The 21,323-nt window shown below is 46.9% G+C and overlaps 2 protein-coding genes across 2 annotated transcripts; both read left to right on the top strand.

Annotated features, from left to right (window-relative positions):
- Nucleotides 1–6,195: 6,195 nt before the first annotated feature.
- On the top strand, nt 6,196–11,381 carry LOC139421231 (zinc finger and BTB domain-containing protein 7B-like). The gene is made up of 2 exons (XM_071171920.1): nt 6,196–7,283; nt 7,387–11,381. Exons 1-2 carry the CDS (start codon nt 6,196–6,198, stop codon nt 8,000–8,002), a joined length of 1,704 nt encoding a protein of 567 aa, XP_071028021.1. The 3' UTR covers nt 8,003–11,381.
- Nucleotides 11,382–11,855: 474 nt separating this feature from the next.
- Nucleotides 11,856–21,323, top strand: LOC139379407 (NADH dehydrogenase [ubiquinone] flavoprotein 1, mitochondrial-like). Its single transcript, XM_071122217.1, has 11 exons — nt 11,856–12,027; nt 12,265–12,376; nt 12,509–12,591; nt 12,836–13,006; nt 15,093–15,276; nt 16,547–16,736; nt 17,055–17,267; nt 17,431–17,597; nt 17,694–17,775; nt 17,968–18,113; nt 20,556–21,323. The coding sequence occupies exons 1-11, from the start codon at nt 12,017–12,019 to the stop codon at nt 20,649–20,651; spliced, it is 1,455 nt and encodes a 484-aa protein (XP_070978318.1). The 5' UTR covers nt 11,856–12,016; the 3' UTR covers nt 20,652–21,323.

Raw genomic sequence — 21,323 nt, 5'->3', positions numbered from 1 at the left:
TATTTTGGTTTGTGTGTAGTTCTGATGGACCTAATAGTATGTTATCCTCCCATGAGTATTTTTCATGTTGTATGTAATGGCACATCTCCGTAGGTCTGCTGTGTGTGTTCTTTCAGCCATCATGGAATAATACATTTCACTGCCACCCACCCCTCTCTTAAGCTTTGCATAATCATCTTTATTACATATTAAGAAATTCATAAATCGTTTTATTGTATCAGAACAAAAAAGTAATATTTTATCACACACAATTTAAATACATCTTTCAGGGTTACAAATGTTGTTTACAAATATCCTTTATTGAGTTTATGTTCGTACATTATGTAATTATTTCCATAAACCTTGTTTCCTTGTTTTCTTTATAGTCATTTATTTAAGCCTTCACTGAAAAATAATGTTGTTTTCTAAATGAAACTAAATGAAGAAGTAGCTATATTTTGCAAACTTACATTGCATTTGACATTTGTACAGTATTTCTGGTGAGGTGTGGATTGTTAGGGCCTGTGAATTGTGGATGTGAAATACATTAGAGCATTAGAAGTTTGAATATATTATGAATGAACGCACACGGAAAGCGTCTGACATCAGAATGAATTGAAACACATTTCTGTCAATGGAGTAAAGTCATATTTCCCCCCTGGGCCGTTCAGAGCAGAGCTGATATAACTGCTGTGGATTGGGAGACGTTACAGGCTGCAAGGGAAAATAAGCACCAGTGTAATAACAGTCTAATGTCTTGTTTGTGTCAACTACTATTGATCTCTCACTTGGTGAACTCCGTTCAACTTGCAGTCAAAAGGACAATACATTTAATCATTATTTTGATGGTCCAGTTGTTTTGTTACTTATTCATTCTATCAGGACCCTGTTTAAAGTGTTGTTATTTCCTGTCCAGATTCATCTATATTTCTCCAGTACATTTTGAGTTAGAATGGGGCAGTGAACCATTATAAGAGCTTTTAGAGAGTGCGTGGCGTACATGACGAAGGCGAGGGAAGAGGAAGCCGTATTGTCGGAGGGGAGGAAAGGTAGTCAACTGTCGACAGAGGAGTGGGAGTTGAGAATCCGCTCTGAAACCGAGAGATAAGTTGGCCACCAATCATTAAAGAAAAGGGGATGACGAAGTGTTTTATTTTTTGAAAATAGAATGAACTTATTTACTACATAAACAGTTTTCAACTGGCTCCATTGTTATAGTTTTAGTTTAATTTGTTGGTTTTAATTCACTTGAAGCATGAGGAGTGAGTCTTTCACTGTAATATAGCCTACAGTTTATACCAATTGTACAGCATATTTCAACAATAATTCTTAATATGGGTTTTAGTTACTATTATATTAATTTGTCACATTTGTTTGACTTCACTGCTTCCTAATGTCTTTCACATTTCCACAAAGTGTTTTGTAAAGTGGTGTGCCGTTATGTTTTCTTCAACATAACAGTCTGACGACATGTTTTTCCACATACTTTCCACTTGGTTGTTTGTTCTTCGTTTTTACTTCCATTCTTGTGGGAAAAGGAGCTGTGTTTCAGATGATTTGTAGTCATTTGAATGTGTTGGTTAAACACACGTCAGTTTGGGTGGCTGTGTAATCTATAGTGCTATATGTTAGTTAAAGAGGGATCAGCAGCCAGAGATGGCTGTCCCTGACTGTTAGAACAGGGGCTGCTGAACAACTAGAAACTAGAAACAGGGTGACTAAGAGAGAGCGAGAAAGGACAGGGGACGAGGGGAGAAAGAGAGAAGGCAGAGAAAGAAAAAATGTCTTACCGTCAAAGATCATTCCTACTTTTTAAGTGTGTGTGTGTGCGCGTGTGTGTGTCTCATTTATAAAGTGACTCACAGTTGTTCGATTAACAGGAATCTCTTCCCTTTTTCCGAACAACACGTATACCCTTCTGAACAACACTTACATCCCCCTTCTGAGGAATCGAAAACCACCCCTTTTTTTATTTTACACCGGAAACTAAACACTAGTATGCTCTTCATATGTCTTTATCTCTCACTCCCCCTCTTCTTCTCTGTTCACTTAATCTCTCTTTTTATCTCCTCTGATTTCTAGGAGGGGGATTCTGTTAACATTGAGTTTTCTCTTAAACAAAACCTTCTCTCAGCTGGGACAGTTGTCTTTTCTATTGGCTTATTGTTTTGTGCCTCATGACAGGTTCACACACACACAGACACAGACACACACACACACACACACACAGTGTTTTCGGTGGGGATTTTGACCTTTCTGGCAGCACCGTCGATGTCCTCCTCGTCTACAGCTTTTTCCAGGGCGTTGTTTTAGATGCTTACGAGCGTAGGAAACACCTCGAACAAATCTCCCTGAAATCACTTCCTACCTGCTCTGAGAGCGGCGGTGGCACAAACCCATGCCAGCGTCGATAGCTTGATGCATCAAACCGAGAATGTTACATGTTAGAGTTGTTTTAGTGAACAAGCTTTAATTTGGAGAAGACTTCACAGAGTCAGTCAAAGTTGCCTTATGGATTGTTCTAATGTGACTTTATCATCATCACAGACCATCTGTAATATGGCATGTTGGTTGTTTCATCTAATACCTACCTTGATGTCTGTGGCTGGGTCTATTATGACTCACAGCACCAATATGATTTTGGTTCTTACGTTACTTCTACTTGAACAATTTTGATGTTGGCTGACTTGGCTAAATTTGCACATATTTGACAATGTTGTAGGGTATTTTTGAGCTTCTTTCAAGGTCCCTCATCAGTAATGTAGGTACATAGAGACCCTTAATTCTGTGCGTAAGTGGCTGGTGGCTGAAGGATGAGACCACGGGCTGCTTCTCAATAGTCCAGCATGGCTTCCTTTCTCTTCTTTCTTCTTCGAGGAGAAGAAACCACTTTAGACTATTGTACCCAAGTTCCCCCCACCTGTCTAGACCGATGGACAAACATCCCTCCTACCTGTCAATCAGCCAAGGTCAGAGGTCAGATCTGTGGTCGGGGAGGGGCAGGCCAGGAAGTTGTGTATTTCGGAAACTTACGATCGCTCGTTTCAGAAAATGGACCCGCTGTATTTTGGAGAGAGGGGCGCGTGGGCGAAAAGGGGGGAGGGGTATCTCTCAATCTCTCTCCGCCGCCAGCACCTTCTTTTCATAAAACAGGAAGAGAGAGAACGAGCGAGAGAGAAAGAGGTAGACATCCCCAAGGATGAACGCGAAACCCCAACTTCTCTGAACTTCGAGAGTTAAAGGTTTAAGGAGAGGTGCAGGCGGGCCTGTTTAAGGAGAGCGAGGGAGAATAGAAGGCTGTAATATAGGAAGGAAGAAGCAAGTAAGAGCGAGGAAGACTGAAGTACAAAAACACTTATGCCATGACACAGACACAGCATCGCCTCCAGTCGACGGTCCCTCTATCAGCCATGAAGGCAGGAAAGGTAGGGGTGCCGTTTGGGTTTAGACACAGCTGATGGGTTGAGGTTGGGAGGGTAAGGTTCTGTTGATACAGGTGGGATTGGGGTTTCTGTTGAAGAGCGACGATATGAACGTTAGTGTGCGGACTTTATGGGTGGGGTGTGTATGTTTTTGACATTGCATGAAGATCAACAGACCACAAACTGAACAATGGGGACTCGGGGAGTGTGTGTGTGTGTGTGTGTGTTTAATGGGGTGTGTCTTGTAGCAGGTTAGTCAGGTGAAACATAATGTACTGTCGTCGAGGAGAGCCCCTCCAGGGTGCTATGTGGACAGTATTATAGGATGGTTAGGGGGCTGATGGTGGTTGCTATGGGAGGGAGACAAAGGTGGGGGAGAAGGGGGGAGTTAGTCTGTTGTTTGTGGAAAATGTGGTCTGCTCAGGTGTGAGTGGTACTGTGGAACAGGAGAGGGGGTTAGGTGAGAGCCAGGGGAACAGGAGAGGAGAGCCCTTGGGTGTTATAAATTAACCTCATCATATGGATACATAGACAGTATAGACTTCTATAGACCTGGTAACCTACCTAGAAAGTAGTCTATGGATTAGTAAAATGGAGTAAGACACAAACTTCCGCTGTAGGCCTAAATGCTCTCTCTGTTTCACACTCTCTCACTCTCTTCCTCCAGTATACACCTCCCCTGGAGGGCATGTGTGAAAGGGAGGACACAGAGTGGGTGATGAGGTCTTGAAAAGAAGGGAGGAGAAGAACAAGCTTCTGTTATCCCCACATAAACACGTCTTGTTTTACCCAACATGAACTCTTCTCTGTTTTCACTTTCCTAAAGTCAAAGTTCTGTTTCAGGAAATACCACACGCACACTGTTAAGGTTAGACTCAGTGAGCAGAATCCTGACTTGAAATAAATCCATATAACTTGAATCTTCCTTTGACGATGTGACATACGCAAAATCTCTAGCACCTTGTGTGTGTGTGGACGTCGTCCCCAATACAGTCTGACTCCTCTCTTTCACCTTCCTCTTTCTGTCTCTTCCTCTCCTTCGTCTCTCTCTCTATTTTTAATCAAGGAGCTAATACTATCAACCACTGACACACATACACACACACACACACACACACTCTGGCACCCCTTCTCATCTACCCCCTCTGATCCTCCCAGTTGTCCCCCCTTCCCACCCCCTCTGCCAAAATCACTTTTTCCTGATGTCGTAATCTGGGGTTGAGGGGGTGTTAGTTCGAGGGAGAAGGGAGGAGTGATTGAAGGAGGGATAGCACAAAGCTCTAGTTTAAGATGGTCCCTCACGTGAAGGAGGGATAGCACTAAGCTCTTGTTTAATATGGTCCCTCACGTGAAGGAGGGATAGCACTAAGCTCTTGTTTAAGATGGTCCCTCACGTGAAGGAGGGATAGCACTAAGCTCTTGTTTAATATGGTCCCTCACGTGAAGGAGGGATAGCACTAAGCTCGTGTTTAATGTGGTCCCTCACGTGAAGGAGGGATAGCACTAAGCTCTTGTTTAATATGGTCCCTCACGTGAAGGAGGGATAGCACTAAGCTCTTGTTTAAGATGGTCCCTCACGTGAAGGAGGGATAGAACTAAGCTCTTGTTTAATATGGTCCCTCACGTGAAGGAGGGATAGCACTAAGCTCTTGTTTAAGATGGTCCCTCACGTGAAGGAGGGATAGCACTAAGCTCTTGTTTAAGATGGTCCCTCACGTGAAGGAGGGATAGAACTAAGCTCTTGTTTAATATGGTCCCTCACGTGAAGGAGGGATAGCACTAAGCTCTTGTTTAAGATGGTCCCTCACGTGAAGGAGGGATAGCACTAAGCTCGTGTTTAATGTGGTCCCTCACGTGAAGGAGGGATAGCACTAAGCTCTTGTTTAATATGGTCCCTCACGTGAAGGAGGGATAGCACTAAGCTCTTGTTTAAGATGGTCCCTCACGTGAAGGAGGGATAGAACTAAGCTCTTGTTTAATATGGTCCCTCACGTGAAGGAGGGATAGCACTAAGCTCTTGTTTAAGATGGTCCCTCACGTGAAGGAGGGATAGCACTAAGCTCTTGTTTAAGATGGTCCCTCACGTGAAGGAGGGATAGAACTAAGCTCTTGTTTAATATGGTCCCTCACGTGAAGGAGGGATAGCACTAAGCTCTTGTTTAAGATGGTCCCTCACGTGAAGGAGGGATAGCACTAAGCTCTTGTTTAATATGGTCCCTCACGTGAAGGAGGGATAGCACTAAGCTCTTGTTTAATATGGTCCCTCACGTGAAGGAGGGATAGCACTAAGCTCTTGTTTAATATGGTCCCTCACGTGAAGGAGGGATAGCACTAAGCTCTTGTTTAAGATGGTCCCTCACGTGAAGGAGGGATAGCACTAAGCTCTTGTTTAATATGGTCCCTCACGTGAAGGAGAGCTCTTTGTGGAAGTCACGCTAGTAATGAAAGGCTACAGTACCAACCAAAATATCTCTGCACCGTGACTGCATTAACTAACACAGTTTTACTTGACAAAGGACACGTCCATGCACTGAGGTATTCTAGGTATGTCAGCATTTGTTTCCTGGTATTCAAAGCCATGAAATGTGATCTATATCAAAAGCATACACAATATTGTTCTGATGTCATTGCTTGACATTCACCACACCAGAAGAAATGTAAAAAAAACTTTGTCTGATTCTTGTTTTTTTTTCATGTAAAAAAACAAACATCTGTGGCCACTGAATTATTTTGATTCAGCCTGAACTTCAATGTCTGTGTTATTCTAACCAACTGTTCCCTCCTGCAGGTGGCGATGTCTCCAGGAGAGGACGGTCTGATCGGGATCCCCTTCCCAGAGCACAGCAGTGAGATCCTGTTCCGCCTCAACGCCCAGCGCAGGGCGGGGCTACTCTGTGACCTCACCCTGACCTCGCGGGGTGCCCGCTACCCTACCCACCGCTCTGTCATGGCTGCCGTCAGCCTCTACTTCCGTGGGCTGTTTGGGGCGGAAGAGGGGGCCGAGGCAGGGGGTGAGGCGGGGGGAGGAGGAGGAGGGTTCAGTGTGTGCCAGCTGGACTGTGTCGCGCCCGATGCCCTGGGTGCCCTGCTGGAGTTTGCCTACACGGCCACCCTGACCATCCGCAGCTCTGGCATGAGAGACGTGTTGAGAGGAGCTCAGTTACTGGGGATCCAGTGTGTGGTTGATGCCTGTAGAGACATACTGGGGGAGACGGCGGGGGAGGTAGAGTGGGAGACGGGGGAGGAGAGGGTACAGGCGGAAAGGGAGAGAAGGGTGGAGAGGGGGATGAAGAAAGGCTCCCGGAGGAAGATAGACAGACGGAGAGTCACCAAGGTGGAGTCATCGCACCACCAGCCACTACCTCATCGCCCCAACATTAACACACACCAGCACCCCTCCACTCCTCCTACACACCCCTCACCTGTTCAAGACGGGGCCCACTCTCATCCCTCCACCCGACCCCCCAGCCCTGAGCAGGATGAACACCCCCCCACCACGGGACAGAACGGGGAGCGGAAGCAGGGCAGGGATGCAGGGAGAGGGAGTACAGCAGTCAACGGAGGGGTGCACTGGCCTCAGGAGCGCCTCCTCGCCCCCCACCCCCCTATTCCCCTCTCAGATGACAGGCTGTCAGAAGACGAGGAGGAGATGGAGGGAGTGGGGAACGGTGGGGTGCCCAGCTTTACTTCAGCCCCCCTGGTAGAGCAAGAGGTGGCCACAGGGGCAGGAGGTGGGGGTAGGAAGAGGAAGTCTCAGACCCCCCAGCAGTGTCCTGTCTGTCAGAAGATCATCCACGGAGCTGGGAAGCTGCCCAGACACATGAGAACACACACCGGGGAGAAACCATTCGAGTGCTCTACCTGCGGGGTCCGCTTTACCAGGTATGTACCTGTGTGTTTAACACTATTATCTATAACAGATTACAGAGCTAGCATTGTTCTACATATGATGCTGAGCCATTATCCTCTTTCCTTTCTCTCTCAGGAATGACAAGTTGAAGATCCACATGCGTAAACACACAGGGGAGCGTCCGTACCCTTGCCCCCACTGCCCCGCCCGCTTCCTGCATTCCTACGACCTGAAGAACCACCTGTCTCTCCATAGTGGGGCACGCCCCTTCGAGTGCCCGCTCTGCCACAAGGCCTTCGCCCGCGAGGACCACCTCCAGCGCCACCGCAAGGGCCTCAGCTGCCTGGAGGTCCGTACCCGGGCACGGCCGAGGCGCGGGCCTGGGGCTGACCACGGGGAAGAGGGCAGAAGGGTTAGAGGAGGAGGAAGAGGGTATTCTCCAGACCAACTGGAGAATCTGGCCCTGCAGCCCCACGCCTCAGCATTCCACCCCCGTGCTGAGATGGTTGGCCTGGGGGATGGGGCTGGAGGTCAAATGGTGTTCCAGAAGGAGGCTGACGGGGAGCAAGCTATAGCCCTCCTAGGGCCTCACAGGTTACCCTACCCTGGTCTGCTGTGGAGAGGCCTGGAGCTGGGGGTGAGAGGGGTGGAGGGGGAGGAGGCAGGCGGGGGCCACTCTCCTGCACTTCAGCATGCAAGATGGGAGGAGGAGGCAGAGGAGGAGGCAGAGGAGGATGAGGAAGACGAGTGAGAAGAGAGGAAGAGTAGAGCGTGTGTGCATGTGTTTGTGCGTGTGTGTGTGCGTGTACATGTATGTGTGTGTGTGTCACCTACAGTATGGATGGGGATCTCACTCAGGTGACTGGACCTGCTCCTTCTTACAAAGCGCTTAGAGAAAGACTAAACGATAGAGAAAGACTAAACGATACAAAAAGAATAATGGAAAACGGGTTTTCTGATTTGTTATTGTTGTTTCATGGCTCTCTGTTTTTATTTCAGTTGTCTTTTATTTCTATTTTCCATTATTTCTATTTTATTTCATGCTGTGGTTATTCTTATTAGCTGTACATAAAAAGAGGCTTTATTGAGGGAATGTTTTGCACATAGATGTGCTGATGGGGATATGGGGTTCTTTTCTCTCACTATGCAAACTGAAGTCAGGAGCTGAGAAAAATGATGTGTCCAGATGTAAAAAAAAAGAGAAAAGAAAAGAAATCATGTATTTTTGAGCAGAGTGCTGTTAGAGTAATATAACAATCAAATGTTATTGAAGTTCAAACAATGTATGTACAACATCCATCTGGCACTACTAAACCCTATCACTCTTCATGTCACTATACTAGCACTCTCAGCGGGGTAGTAAGAAACCAGAATCATCCGGTTTTCAGTGGAAAAGAAGAGAACACACAAAGCCTGAAAACCGGTAGCTTCCGGTTCCTTCCGACCTGCTCAGGTGTTTGTTTTACGCCTGCTAAGTTAGGTAAGGATAGTAGTAGGTGTGGAATCTGCTGTTTCACTTTGGGTGTACCCTACTACCCTCTAGTGGTTATTGGTGAAGCTAGTTGCCAAGGGCAACAAGTCACCAGGTTTCCTATTGAAGACAGCCATTATCTAACAGTAACAGTCATATTTTAAGGCTTATTATTTTGCTGTCTGTTGTAAGTAGATTTTCATGCCCTTTTATGAGGCACCGATGATACCAAAGATTTCAGTTTATTTCTTCCTAATCAATCAGTTTGATCAAGCACAGGAGCACCAGAGCTATAGATTGAGATCCCAATGGGCACGCACTGGTTGAATCATTGTTGGTTCCACGTCATTTCAATGAAATGACATTAAACCAACGTGGAATAGACATTGAATTGATGTCTGTGCCCAGTGAGATGGCTCTAAGGGTACCCTGGGATTTTAGAGCCAAGGTTTGGTTAAAAGACCTGTCTTCATTTGCCTGGTTCTCCGCTGCAGACTGCTAGAAGGGTTGGAGACTGCTTCCATAGGTTAGATTCTGTGTGGGGCTCTACTGCCCTACCAAGCAAAATGGCAGTGACTGCTCATAGAGTGGAACTGAGAAAAATGTATTTCATTTACCTTGGTTTCACAGTAACTTTATGCAGTTACTGCTAACATGACTCCCATTTTCTCCAGAATACAATACAAAAGAGGCAGGATACTTGTCCTCATGATTAAGCATGTATTTAATGTAGCAAAAATTACATTAACCAATTTTCGACCAAATGAGCAGTTACTGCCTTTTTGCTTGGTAGGGCAGTCTAGTGCTCTGTGAAAAATGCCTGACCAAAACTAGACTACATCTGCAGGGTCATTGGATGACTGTTCATGAGAGGTGTGTTTGTTGCTTTAGCGTTTACTTTTTGACATCGACAAGGGACAATTCCTTTCCAAAGTTTCCTTCTTTAGAATGTCTTCTGATCATGCACTCCTTGTTTTTTGTTGATTGCAAAAAGAGCGAGAGAAAAGGAGAGACCAAGAGGGAAGGAGGGAGAGACCTTGATCTCTTCATTGCTCTGTATTTATTTATTTATTGTTATTTATTGTGGCTTTCCAGTTGAAACTGTGTGACCTGACCCAGGGTATCCACAGTGACCTGACCCAGGGTATCCACAGTGATCTGACCCTGGGTTTGATACAGTGACCTGCAACACCACTAGGCTCGGTCCCCTTCTGGCACAGTTGAAGTGCTCTGTACCTGCTTCCTTTTGAGTCTTAAGAGAAACTGCATTGTGCTTAACATGACGGCTAAGAAAGACCCATCCAGTGCCATGTTGGGTGAAAGGTCCTCTGTTGGCTATTCTTCCTCCTTTTGCATTTGTTTTGCACAACACATCACACCCTGAAAAGGTACTGCAATAATACTGGCACATTCCATCCTCCGGGGGAGAAAGAAGGGATCAGAAAAGAGACAGACCGAGCCTTTCTCTCTCTCTTTAGAGCACAAGACAACTGTCGCACCACCCGTAGCCGTTTCACACTTTCAGTTAAAGAGATAAGCATCAACTGCACTTAGGGAGAGAACTGTGTTGTTGATTCAACATGTACTGTATGTTATTGTGTTATCTGTCAAAGCTGTGTGTATAAGTCACAGATAGGCCCTTAGGGGGCCTGACTCTAGGAGACCAGCGACCATCTTGGGTGGCCCATTGCAGGTGTAAGGCTACTTTGCTTACAGATAATCAACCATTTCTTCAAAGTCTGTCACTCTTTAGGTGATAGTGAGTTATGTTCTTTATTTACAACTATTTACGAGGGCTGTAACTCTAGCCTGAAGCTTATGTAGCTGTAGCAGACTGGACCTGTGTGTGCTATCCATTCTACGCTATGTAGAAGAACTTTCCTTGTTTCTGATTTATTTGCACTAAAATATTGAGAGCTTTTAATTTTTTTTTGTTTCACCTCCTTATCCATTCCATGACGTCACTCAGTATCGTTTATGATTGTAATTGTATATTGTTCCTTCAATTATTGATAATAACATTGGTCTATATTCTTTCTACTGCGTAGTGTAATAATCATGATAAGAGATTGCTATGTAAAGGGGTGAAGCTGCCTTGGACTTTTGGTTTTGTGCTGCAACTATTCTCAGGAAATCTTGAGCAATGCACTAAGTAATTATGCAAAATTGTGGGGGAGATATGCTGTGTATATATGTAGCCTATGTATGTTCATACATGTGTCTGAAGAGGTAGTGACACCTTTCACTCAATAGTACGGTTCCAATATAACACCTTGTACCACATGACTATGAGGAAGTCAGATAAAAGCAAATCGAGGAATAGTAGATATCCATTTGTATGGTAAAACATGTACAATGTAGTGTACATCAATTAAAACCAGCCAGTCACACATTGTGCTGAAAGTTTTTTTTGTGCTGAGGGGTGTTGCTACCAGCATTTAGAGAGCTTGGTGAGTGAATGAGAGGGAAACATTATGCCAGCTGTGAAGCGTGGTGTTTCTATGGAACTTTATGTAGTTTTATTTGGCTTTGGTGAAGGGATCTGGGGTCTGTTTTGAATAGAGACACCGCTATCAGGGATACATTTTTGTCTTTCCGTTTTTGGTGGACCTTCTGTCAAAGATATAAATTCATTTTCCCATCATTTGTTTCAGATCATGTAAAGAAAACAGATAAATAAACAAAGATATCTATCCCTGTCTGTTTGTTATTTATTTGTTTGACACTAGTGCATGGTTCCATATCCATAGCTGGTAGCCTAGGTAGGCCTAATGTATTAGTCTACAGCCTGTTTCCTACTGTATTACATCGTCGAAAATGAGTTGTAACTTCGATCTGTCATTTGGTGTCTGAACGTTTATTTAGTGCATTTATTCATCCAATACAAGATCAGAGCCTAATTCAAATTCCCAATGCAATAGATTTCCCACAGCAAAAAGTATTAAATTATAGTAGATTGTTATTCACAACAGTAGGCCTAACTTCTCAGCTGCAGTCTTTCACACACTGTACCCAGATTCACTTCTGCCAATGATGCAGGGAGGAATGTCAACCAGCCTCGACACCGGTGGCTTTGGGTTGTCGCAGGCAAACGGAACGTCATAATCCAATTAGCAGCACTAGATTAGTTCGCTAACCCAACTAGCTAGCCTGGCCAACAACCGACTGCACTGCTAACTAAACTGAACGTGTGAGTGTTGTCATTTTTGAGACAGCAGTGAACAAGTCAAGGAGTGAAGCAACAACCCAAAGAGGGAAACCTTTCAGGTTATCAACAACATCATTGGTCATCTGATGGCAGGAAGGTGAATGGAGATTAGTTAGCTAGAACATTCTTAGCAGCACAAAATAGCAGCTAAATCAGCTCATCAAGGCTAATTTATCTGCAAGTGCGCTTTTGTACATATAATAAGATGCCATATGCTGCTTAAGATATCTTAACTTTATTCAAGTATAGACTGTTAAATGAGAACTAGGGTAATAACTCTGTAGCTGGCTAACTGGACTAGCTAGTTTGCTCCAAACAAAGTTGTCTGTTCCAGGATGCTGACGCTACGTCGGATGCTAGCGAGCACAGGTGCGCACTCGGCCGCAGCGCAGCAGTGCGTCTCGCCTCATCTGGCCCAGCGCTACAGCACCGCAGCAAAGCAACAGGTAGCCTTCTATCACCTAGTGTAGTTTAAAACAATTTATGTTTTCGAGTCTAGGCTACAGCTGCCTAGGTCTCCATCTAGCCTATTATCGTTACATAAATGATTATGTTTGTGTGTTTATCTGGGTTGCTAGGAGAATCCAAAGAAGACTAAATTTGGGCCCTTGAGTGATCAAGACCGAATTTTCACAAACTTGTATGGCCGTCATGACTGGAGGTAGTAACATCCCAAACTTAACATCACTGTGCACAGACACACTCTAGATACCATCAAATCTATGCACATACAGTACTCTTCTCTTCTTCACCATCAAAAAGTGTCCTTGTCTACTTGTCCCCTTCCCTCAACCTACCCGAGAATACATGATATGTGAAAACAATACATACATCAGGTACATAGGAATTATTAGGTGATAGTGGTCTATTTAAAACGCAATCTATATTTCCCATTGTGTTCCCAGTCTGAAGGGTGCTCTGCGTCGGGGTGACTGGTATAAGACTAAAGAGATCCTCCTGAAGGGGACAGACTGGATCCTGAATGAGGTCAAGGTGTCTGGTCTGAGAGGGAGAGGAGGAGCTGGCTTCCCTACCGGCATGAAGTGGGGCTTCATGAACAAACCCAGCGACGGCAGGTAAGAAAGAGAGAGATTGTGTGTGTACAGTGGGGCAAAAAAGTATTTAGTCATCCACCAATTGTGCAAGTTCTCCCACTTAAAAAGATGAGAGAGGCCTGTAATTTTCATCATAGGTACACTTCAACTATGAAACACAAAATGAGGAAAAAACATCCAGAAAATCACATTGTAGGATTTTTAATGAATTTATTTGCAAATGATGGTGGAAAATAAGTATTTGGTCAATAACAAAAGTTTATCTCAATACTTTGTTATATATCCTTTGTTGGCAATGACAGAAGTCAAACGTTTTCTGTAAGTCTTCACAAGGTTTTCACACACTGTTGCTGGTATTTTGGCCCATTCCTCCATGCAGATCTCCTCTAGAGCAGTGATGTTTTGGGGCTGTTGCTGGGCAACATGGACTTTCAACTCCCTCCAAAGATTTTCTATGGGGTTGAGATCTGGAGACTGGCTAGGCCACTCCAGGACCTTGAAATTCTTCTTACGAAGCCACTCCTTCGTTGCCTGGGCGGTGTGTTTGGGATCATTGTCATGCTGAAAGACCCAGCCACGTTTCATCTTCAATGCCCTTGCTGATGGAAGGAGGTTTTCACTCAAAATCTCACGATACATGGCCCCATTCATTCTTTCCTTTACACGGATCAGTCGTCCTGGTCCCTTTGCAGAAAAACAGCCCCAAAGCATGATGTTTCCACCCCCATGCTTCACAGTAGGTATGGTGTTCTTTGGATGCAACTCAGCATTCTTTGTCCTCCAAACACAACGAGTTGAGTTTTTACCAAAAAAGTTATATTTTGGTTTCATCTGACATTCTCCCAATCTTCTTCTGGATCATCCAAATGCTCTCTAGCAAACTTCAGACGGGCCTGGGCATGTACTGGCTTAAGCAGGGGGACACATCTGGCACTGCAGGATTTGAGTCCCTGGCGGCGTAGTGTGTTACTGATGGTAGGCTTTGTTACTTTGGTCCCAGCTCTCTGCAGGTCATTCACTAGATCCCCGTGTGGTTCAGGGATTTTTGCTCACCGTTCTTGTGATCATTTTGACCCCACGGGGTGAGATCTTACGTGAAGTCCCAGATCGAGGGAGATTATCAGTGGTCTTGTATGTCTTCCATTTCCTAATAATTGCTCCCACAGTTGATTTCTTCAAACCAAGCTGCTTACCTATTGCAGATTCAGTCTTCCCAGCCTGGTGCAGGTCTACAATTTTGTTTCTGGTGTCCTTTGACAGCTCTTTGGTGTTGGCCATAGTGGAGTTTGGAGTGTGACTGTTTGAGGTTGTGGACAGGTGTCTTTTATACTGATAACAAGTTCAAACAGGTGCCATTAATACAGGTATCGAGTGGAGGACAGAGGAGCCTCTTTAAGAAGAAGTTACAGGTCTGTGAGAGCCAGAAATCTTGCTTGTTTGTAGGTGACCAAATACTTATTTTCCACCATAATTTGCAAATAAATTCATAAAAAATCCTACAATGTGATTTTCTGGATTTTTTTTCTCATTTTGTCTGTCATAGTTGAAGTGTACCTATGATGAAAATTACAGGCCTCTCATCTTTTTAAGTGGGAGAACTTGCACAATTGGTGGCTGACTAAATACTTTTTTGCCCCACTGTAGGTGTGTAGGTGTAGTTTATGCTTTCAGTACTAGATTAATTCAATGATCCTTTTATTGTGTGGACAACATGTCAATTCATGCTGCAAGAGCTCTTATAGGTTGGAGGATATCCTCCGGAAGTTGTCATAATTACTGTGTAAGTCTATGGAAGGGGGTGAGAACCACGAGCCTCCTATGTTTTATATTGAAATCAATGTGCCCAGAGGATGACGGAAACTAGCTGTCCTCCAGGTATGCCTTTGGCTCTACTCTACAGAGTGCTGTTGAGGCTACAGTAGACCTTCATTGCAAAACATTGTGTTTTAATCAATTATTTGGTGATGTGAATATATTTAGTATAGTTATATCTAAAAAGGACAACTTTTTAAATGTCTTAACTATTTAAATTTTTCTGAAATTCACTCTCCTTCCTCTCCTGAGGAGCCTCCACTGGTGTGTAACATACAGTATCTGTGTATCTCAGACCTAAGTACCTGGTAGTGAATGCAGATGAAGGAGAGCCAGGGACGTGTAAGGACAGAGAGATCATGCGTCACGACCCTCACAAGCTGGTGGAGGGCTGCCTGGTGGCTGGGAGTGCCATGGGAGCCCACGCCGCTTACATCTACATCAGAGGAGAGTTCTACAACGAGTCCTCCAATACACAGGTCAGAGTTCTACAACGAGTCCTCCAATACACAGGTCAGAGTTCTACAACGAGTCCTCCAATACACAGGTCAGAGTTCTACAACGAGTCCTCCAATACACAGGTCAGAGTTCTACAACGAGTCCTCCAATACACAAGTCGAGTTCTACAACGAGTCCTCCAATACACAGGTCAGAGTTCTACAACGAGTCCTCCAATACACAGGTCAGAGTTCTACAACGAGTCCTCCAATACACAGGTCAGTTCTACAACGAGTCCTCCAATACACAGGTCAGTTCTACAACGAGTCCTCCAATACACAGGTCAGAGTTCTACAACGAGTCCTCCAATACACAGGTCAGTTCTACAACGAGTCCTCCAATACACAGGTCAGTTCTACAACGAGTCCTCCAATACACAGGTCAGAGTTCTACAACGAGTCCTCCAATACACAGGTCAGAGTTCTACAACGAGTCCTCCAATACACAGGTCAGAGTTCTACAACGAGTCCTCCAATACACAGGTCAGAGTTCTACAACGAGTCCTCCAATACACAGGTCAGAGTTCTACAACGAGTCCTCCAATACACAGGTCAGAGTTCTACAACGAGTCCTCCAATACACAGGTCAGAGTTCTACAACGAGTCCTCCAATACACAGGTCAGTTCTACAACGAGTCCTCCAATACACAGGTCAGTTCTACAACGAGTCCTCCAATACACAGGTCAGAGTTCTACAACGAGTCCTCCAATACACAGGTCAGAGTTCTACAACGAGTCCTCCAATACACAGGTCAGAGTTCTACAACGAGTCCTCCAATACACAGGTCAGAGTTCTACAACGAGTCCTCCAATACACAGGTCAGAGTTCTACAACGAGTCCTCCAATACACAGGTCAGTTCTACAACGAGTTCTCCAATACACAGGTCAGAGTTCTACAACGAGTTCTCCAATACACAGGTCAGAGTTCTACAACGAGTCCTCCAATACACAGGTCAGTTCTACAACGAGTTCTCCAATACACAGGTCAGAGTTCTACAACGAGTCCTCCAATACACAGGTCAGTTCTACAACGAGTTCTCCAATACACAGGTCAGAGTTCTACAACGAGTCCTCCAATACACAGGTCAGAGTTCTACAACGAGTCCTCCAATACACAGGTCAGAGTTCTACAACAAGTCCTCCAATACACAGGTCAGACTACCTGCTTAGGCTGGCTGGAGTCCTGTCCTCTCCTGTCTCCTCAACAAACGAGCACACACACACACACTTACAGTATGTCCTGTCCACCAGGTGGCGATAAACGAGGCGTATGCAGCAGGGTTGATAGGCAAGAACGCGTGTGGCTCTGGGTACGACTTTGATGTGTTTGTGATGCGGGGGGCAGGAGCCTACATCTGTGGGGAGGAGACGGCACTCATCGAGTCCCTGGAGGGCAAGCAGGGGAAACCCAGACTCAAACCACCCTTCCCCGCTGACATAGGTGAGGAAATTACCTACCACCTTTGGATTTACCTAAATCTCGCCAAAAAATAAACTATAAAATAATGATAATATGGTCTACCAAAACCCTAACGGAAAAACCACATGATTTCACATGTGGAAAATGTGTAGTTTCATGTTATCACATGTTGCTTTACATGTTTTCACATTATCACATGAACTTGGTTCATGTGATTTTTTCCGAAAGGGAAGTGTACATTACATTTCTGACAGTTCAATTGTTTTCTGTATACTGTGAAAATAAATTATCTTCTTAATGACTTTCCCTCAATGTACCACCTTGTCTTTGGGTCTCCAGGGGTGTTCGGATGCCCAACAACAGTTGCTAATGTGGAGACGGTTGCCGTGGCGCCTGCTATCTGTCGTCGAGGTGGAGCGTGGTTTGCGAGCTTCGGGAGAGAGAGGAATGCTGGGACAAAGCTGTTCAACATCTCTGGTCACGTAAACACTCCGTGCACAGTAGAGGAAGAAATGTCCATTCCTCTCAGAGAACTCATAGACAGACACGCAGGTGTGTGTGTTCGTGCAAGTATTAGTGTGACAAGTTTTCTAGTACTGTCTGTATTTGTGTTACTGTGTGTGTATCCAAGAGTGGGTTTGTGTATGAGTGTGTATATTATTGGTGCTGCTGATATTTGTGCGCCTGACCCTCCTCTCGTCTCTGATTGGTGCAGGAGGTGTGAGGGGCGGCTGGGACAACCTACTGGGAGTGATCCCTGGAGGCTCCTCCACACCCATTATCCCTCGCTCTGTGTGTGATGATGTCATGATGGATTTTGATGACCTCGTCCGCGCAGAGTCCGCTCTGGGCACCGCCGCCGTCATCGTCATGGACAAATCTGTAAGAACGCACTCACACACTCTATTTACTTTATATTGATGAACATTATATTTAAGACAAATCAAACGAAACAAATAGTGTCATCTATTCCTCCAGACTGATGTAGTCAGAGCCATCGCCCGTCTGGTTGAGTTCTATAAACATGAGAGCTGTGGCCAGTGCACCCCCTGCAGGGAAGGTAAGGCACTACACACAGTCTTGATAATTGAATGTCCACAGGTTTTGCTCCTACATAGCTTATTGCTCCAACATAAAACCCCATCCCACTTCTGATAATCTGATATCTGAGTGCCACAAAAATGACTGGGTGGATAAGTTGATCTCATCTCTCTCTCCCTATTTCGTTCTATCCCCCCCCGCCCCCCACCAGGAGTGGACTGGATGGATAAGATGATGTGGCGGTTTGTGCGTGGCGACGCGGCCAACTCTGAGATTGATATGATCTGGGAGCTGAGTAAACAGATCGAGGGCCATACCATCTGTGCCCTGGGGGACGGAGCTGCATGGCCTGTACAGGTGAGACTACTGGGGGACAGGGCTGATGGCCTGTACAGGTGAGACTACTGGGAGACGGGGCTGCATGGCCTGTACAGGTGAGACTACTGGGGGACGGGGCTGCATGGCCTGTACAGGTGAGACTACTGGGGGACGGGGCTGCATGGCCTGTACAGATGAGACTACTGGGGGACAGGGCTGCATGGCCTGTACAGGTGAGACTACTGGGAGACAGGGCTGCATGGCCTGTACAGGTGAGACTACTGGGGGACGGGGCTGCATGGCCTGTACAGGTGAGACTACTGGGGGACAGGGCTGCATGGCCTGTACAGGTGAGACTACTGGGGGACGGGGCTGCATGGCCTGTACAGGTGAGACTACTGGGGGACGGGGCTGCATGGCCTGTACAGGTGAGACTACTGGGGGACGGAGCTGCATGGCCTGTACAGGTGAGACTACTGGGAGACAGGGCTGCATGGCCTGTACAGGTGAGACTACTGGGGGACGGGGCTGCATGGCCTGTACAGGTGAGACTACTGGGGGACAGGGCTGCATGGCCTGTACAGGTGAGACTACTGGGGGACGGGGCTGCATGGCCTGGGGGACGGAGCTGCATGGCCTGTACAGGTGAGACTACTGGGGGACGGGGCTGCATGGCCTGTACAGGTGAGACTACTGGGGGACGGAGCTGCATGGCCTGTACAGGTGAGACTACTGGGGGACGGGGCTGCATGGCCTGGGGGACGGGGCTGCATTACCTGTACTACTTGGGTCAGAGGTTAGATAGAAACAAGTGAGACTACTGGGGTCAGGTTAGTTAGGGACAGGTGAGACTACTGGGGTCAGAGGTTAGATAGGTGAGACTACTGGGGGACGGAGCTGCATGGCCTGTGACTACTTGGGTCAGAGGTTAGATAGAAACAAGTGAGACTACTGGGGTCAGGTTAGTTAGGAACAGGTGAGACTACTGGGGTCAGAGGTTAGATAGGTGAGACTACTGGGGGACGGAGCTGCATGGCCTGTGACTACTTGGGTCAGAGGTTAGATAGAAACAAGTGAGACTACTGGGGTCAGGTTAGTTAGGAACAGGTGAGACTACTGGGGTCAGAGGTTAGACAGGTGAGACTACTGGGGGACGGGGCTGCATGGCCTGTACAGGTGAGACTACTGGGGGACGGAGCTGCATGGCCTGTACAGGTGAGACTACTGGGGGACGGGGCTGCATGGCCTGTACAGGTGAGACCTCTGGGGGACGGGGCTGCATGGCCTGTACAGGTGAGGCTACTGGGGGACGGAGCTGCATGGCCTGTACAGGTGAGACCTCTGGGGGATGGGTCTGCATGGCCTGTACAGGTGAGACTACTGGGGGACGGGGCTGCATGGCCTGTACAGGTGAGACTACTGGGGGACGGGTCTGCATGGCCTGTACAGGTGAGACTACTGGGGGACGGGGCTGCATGGCCTGTACAGGTGAAACCTCTGGGGGACGGTGCTGCATGGCCTGTACAGGTGAGACCTCTGGGGGACGGGGCTGCATGGCCTGGGGGACGGAGCTGCATGGCCTGTACAGGTGAGACTACTGGGGGACGGGGCTGCATGGCCTGGGGGACGGAGCTGCATGGCCTGGGGGACGGGGCTGCATGGCCTGTACAGGTGAGACCTCTGGGGGACGGGGCTGCATGGCCTGGGGACGGGGCTGCATGGCCTGTACAGGTGAGACCTCTGGGGGACGGGGCTGCATGGCCTGTACAGGTGAGACCTCTGGGGGACGGGGCTGCATGGCCTGTACAGGTGAGACCTCTGGGGGACGGGGCTGCATGGCCTGTACAGGTGAGACTACTGGGGGACGGGGCTGCATGGCCTGTACAGGTGAGACCTCTGGGGGACGGTGCTGCATGGCCTGTACAGGTGAGACCTCTGGGGGACGGGGCTGCATGGCCTGTACAGGTGAGACCTCTGGGGGACGGGGCTGCATGGCCTGTACAGGTGAGACCTCTGGGGGACGGGGCTGCATGGCCTGTACAGGTGAGGCTACTGGGGGACGGAGCTGCATGGCCTGTACAGGTGAGACCTCTGGGGGACGGGGCTGCATGGCCTGTACAGGTGAGACCTCTGGGGGACGGGGCTGCATGGCCTGGGGGACGGGGCTGCATGGCCTGTACAGGTGAGACCTCTGGGGGACGGGGCTGCATGGCCTGTACAGGTGAGACTACTGGGGGACGGAGCTGCATGGCCTGTACAGGTGAAACCTCTGGGGGACGGGGCTGCATGGCCTGTGACTACTTGTGTCAGAGGTTAGATAGAAACAAGTGAGACCACTGGGGTCAGGTTAGTTAGGAACAGGTGAGTCTGCTGGGGTCAGAGGTTAGACAGGTGAGACTATTGGAGTTGGAGAAACTGTTGAAGTAACACCCTGACCTCCTCTCCCTCCTCCGTCACTCTACCCTTCTCTTCCTTGTTTAGGGTCTGGTTCGCCACTTCCGTCCGGTCATGGAGAGCCGCATCTCGGAGTACCACAAGAAGAACCCTGCCAGGGAGGCTGACATTGAGATGATCTGAGACTAAACTCCCTGCTCCTAACATGCTGATCTTATCACTCCTCACTTCAAATCATTTCCATTGCTCAATGACTGCTTCTGTTTTATTGGGTATTTACTGTATGTTAATGAACCTAGCACCTATTCAATACCAACCCACTTTGTTTGTTTTCATGTGTGTAAACAGTACCTGTAACTGGGCTGTATTTGTGGTGACATTAGTGCAGTCCAGAGTTATTTCACTATCAGAAAAAGATCCCATCCTTCTTTCTAAACCAGCATGGAATGCCACTTTTGGTCTGTCTGAACACAGGAGTGCTGTAATAATGTAATATGCTATATAATATCAAATGTATTTATATAGCCCTTCTTACATCAGCTGATATCTCAAAGTGCTGTAAAGAAACCTAGTCTAAAATCCCAACCAGCAAGCAATGCAGGTGTAGAAGCACGGTGACTAGGAAAAACTACCTAAACCTAGGAAGAAACCTAGAGAGGAACCAGGCTATGAGGGGTGGCCAGTCCTCTTCTGGCTGTGCCGGGTGGAGATTATAACAGAACATGGCCAAGATGTTCAAATGTTCATAAATGACCAGCATGGTCAAATAATAATAATCACAGTAGTTGTCGAGGGTGAAACAAGTCAGCACCTCAGGAGTAAATGTCAGTTGGCTTTTCATAGCCGATCACTGAG

The sequence above is a fragment of the Oncorhynchus clarkii genome, chromosome 2 (genome assembly GCF_045791955.1).
Source record: "Oncorhynchus clarkii lewisi isolate Uvic-CL-2024 chromosome 2, UVic_Ocla_1.0, whole genome shotgun sequence".
Lineage (NCBI taxonomy): Eukaryota > Metazoa > Chordata > Actinopteri > Salmoniformes > Salmonidae > Oncorhynchus > Oncorhynchus clarkii.
Note: the sequence above shows the minus strand (reverse complement) of the source record. Positions and strands in the feature narration are given on the sequence as shown.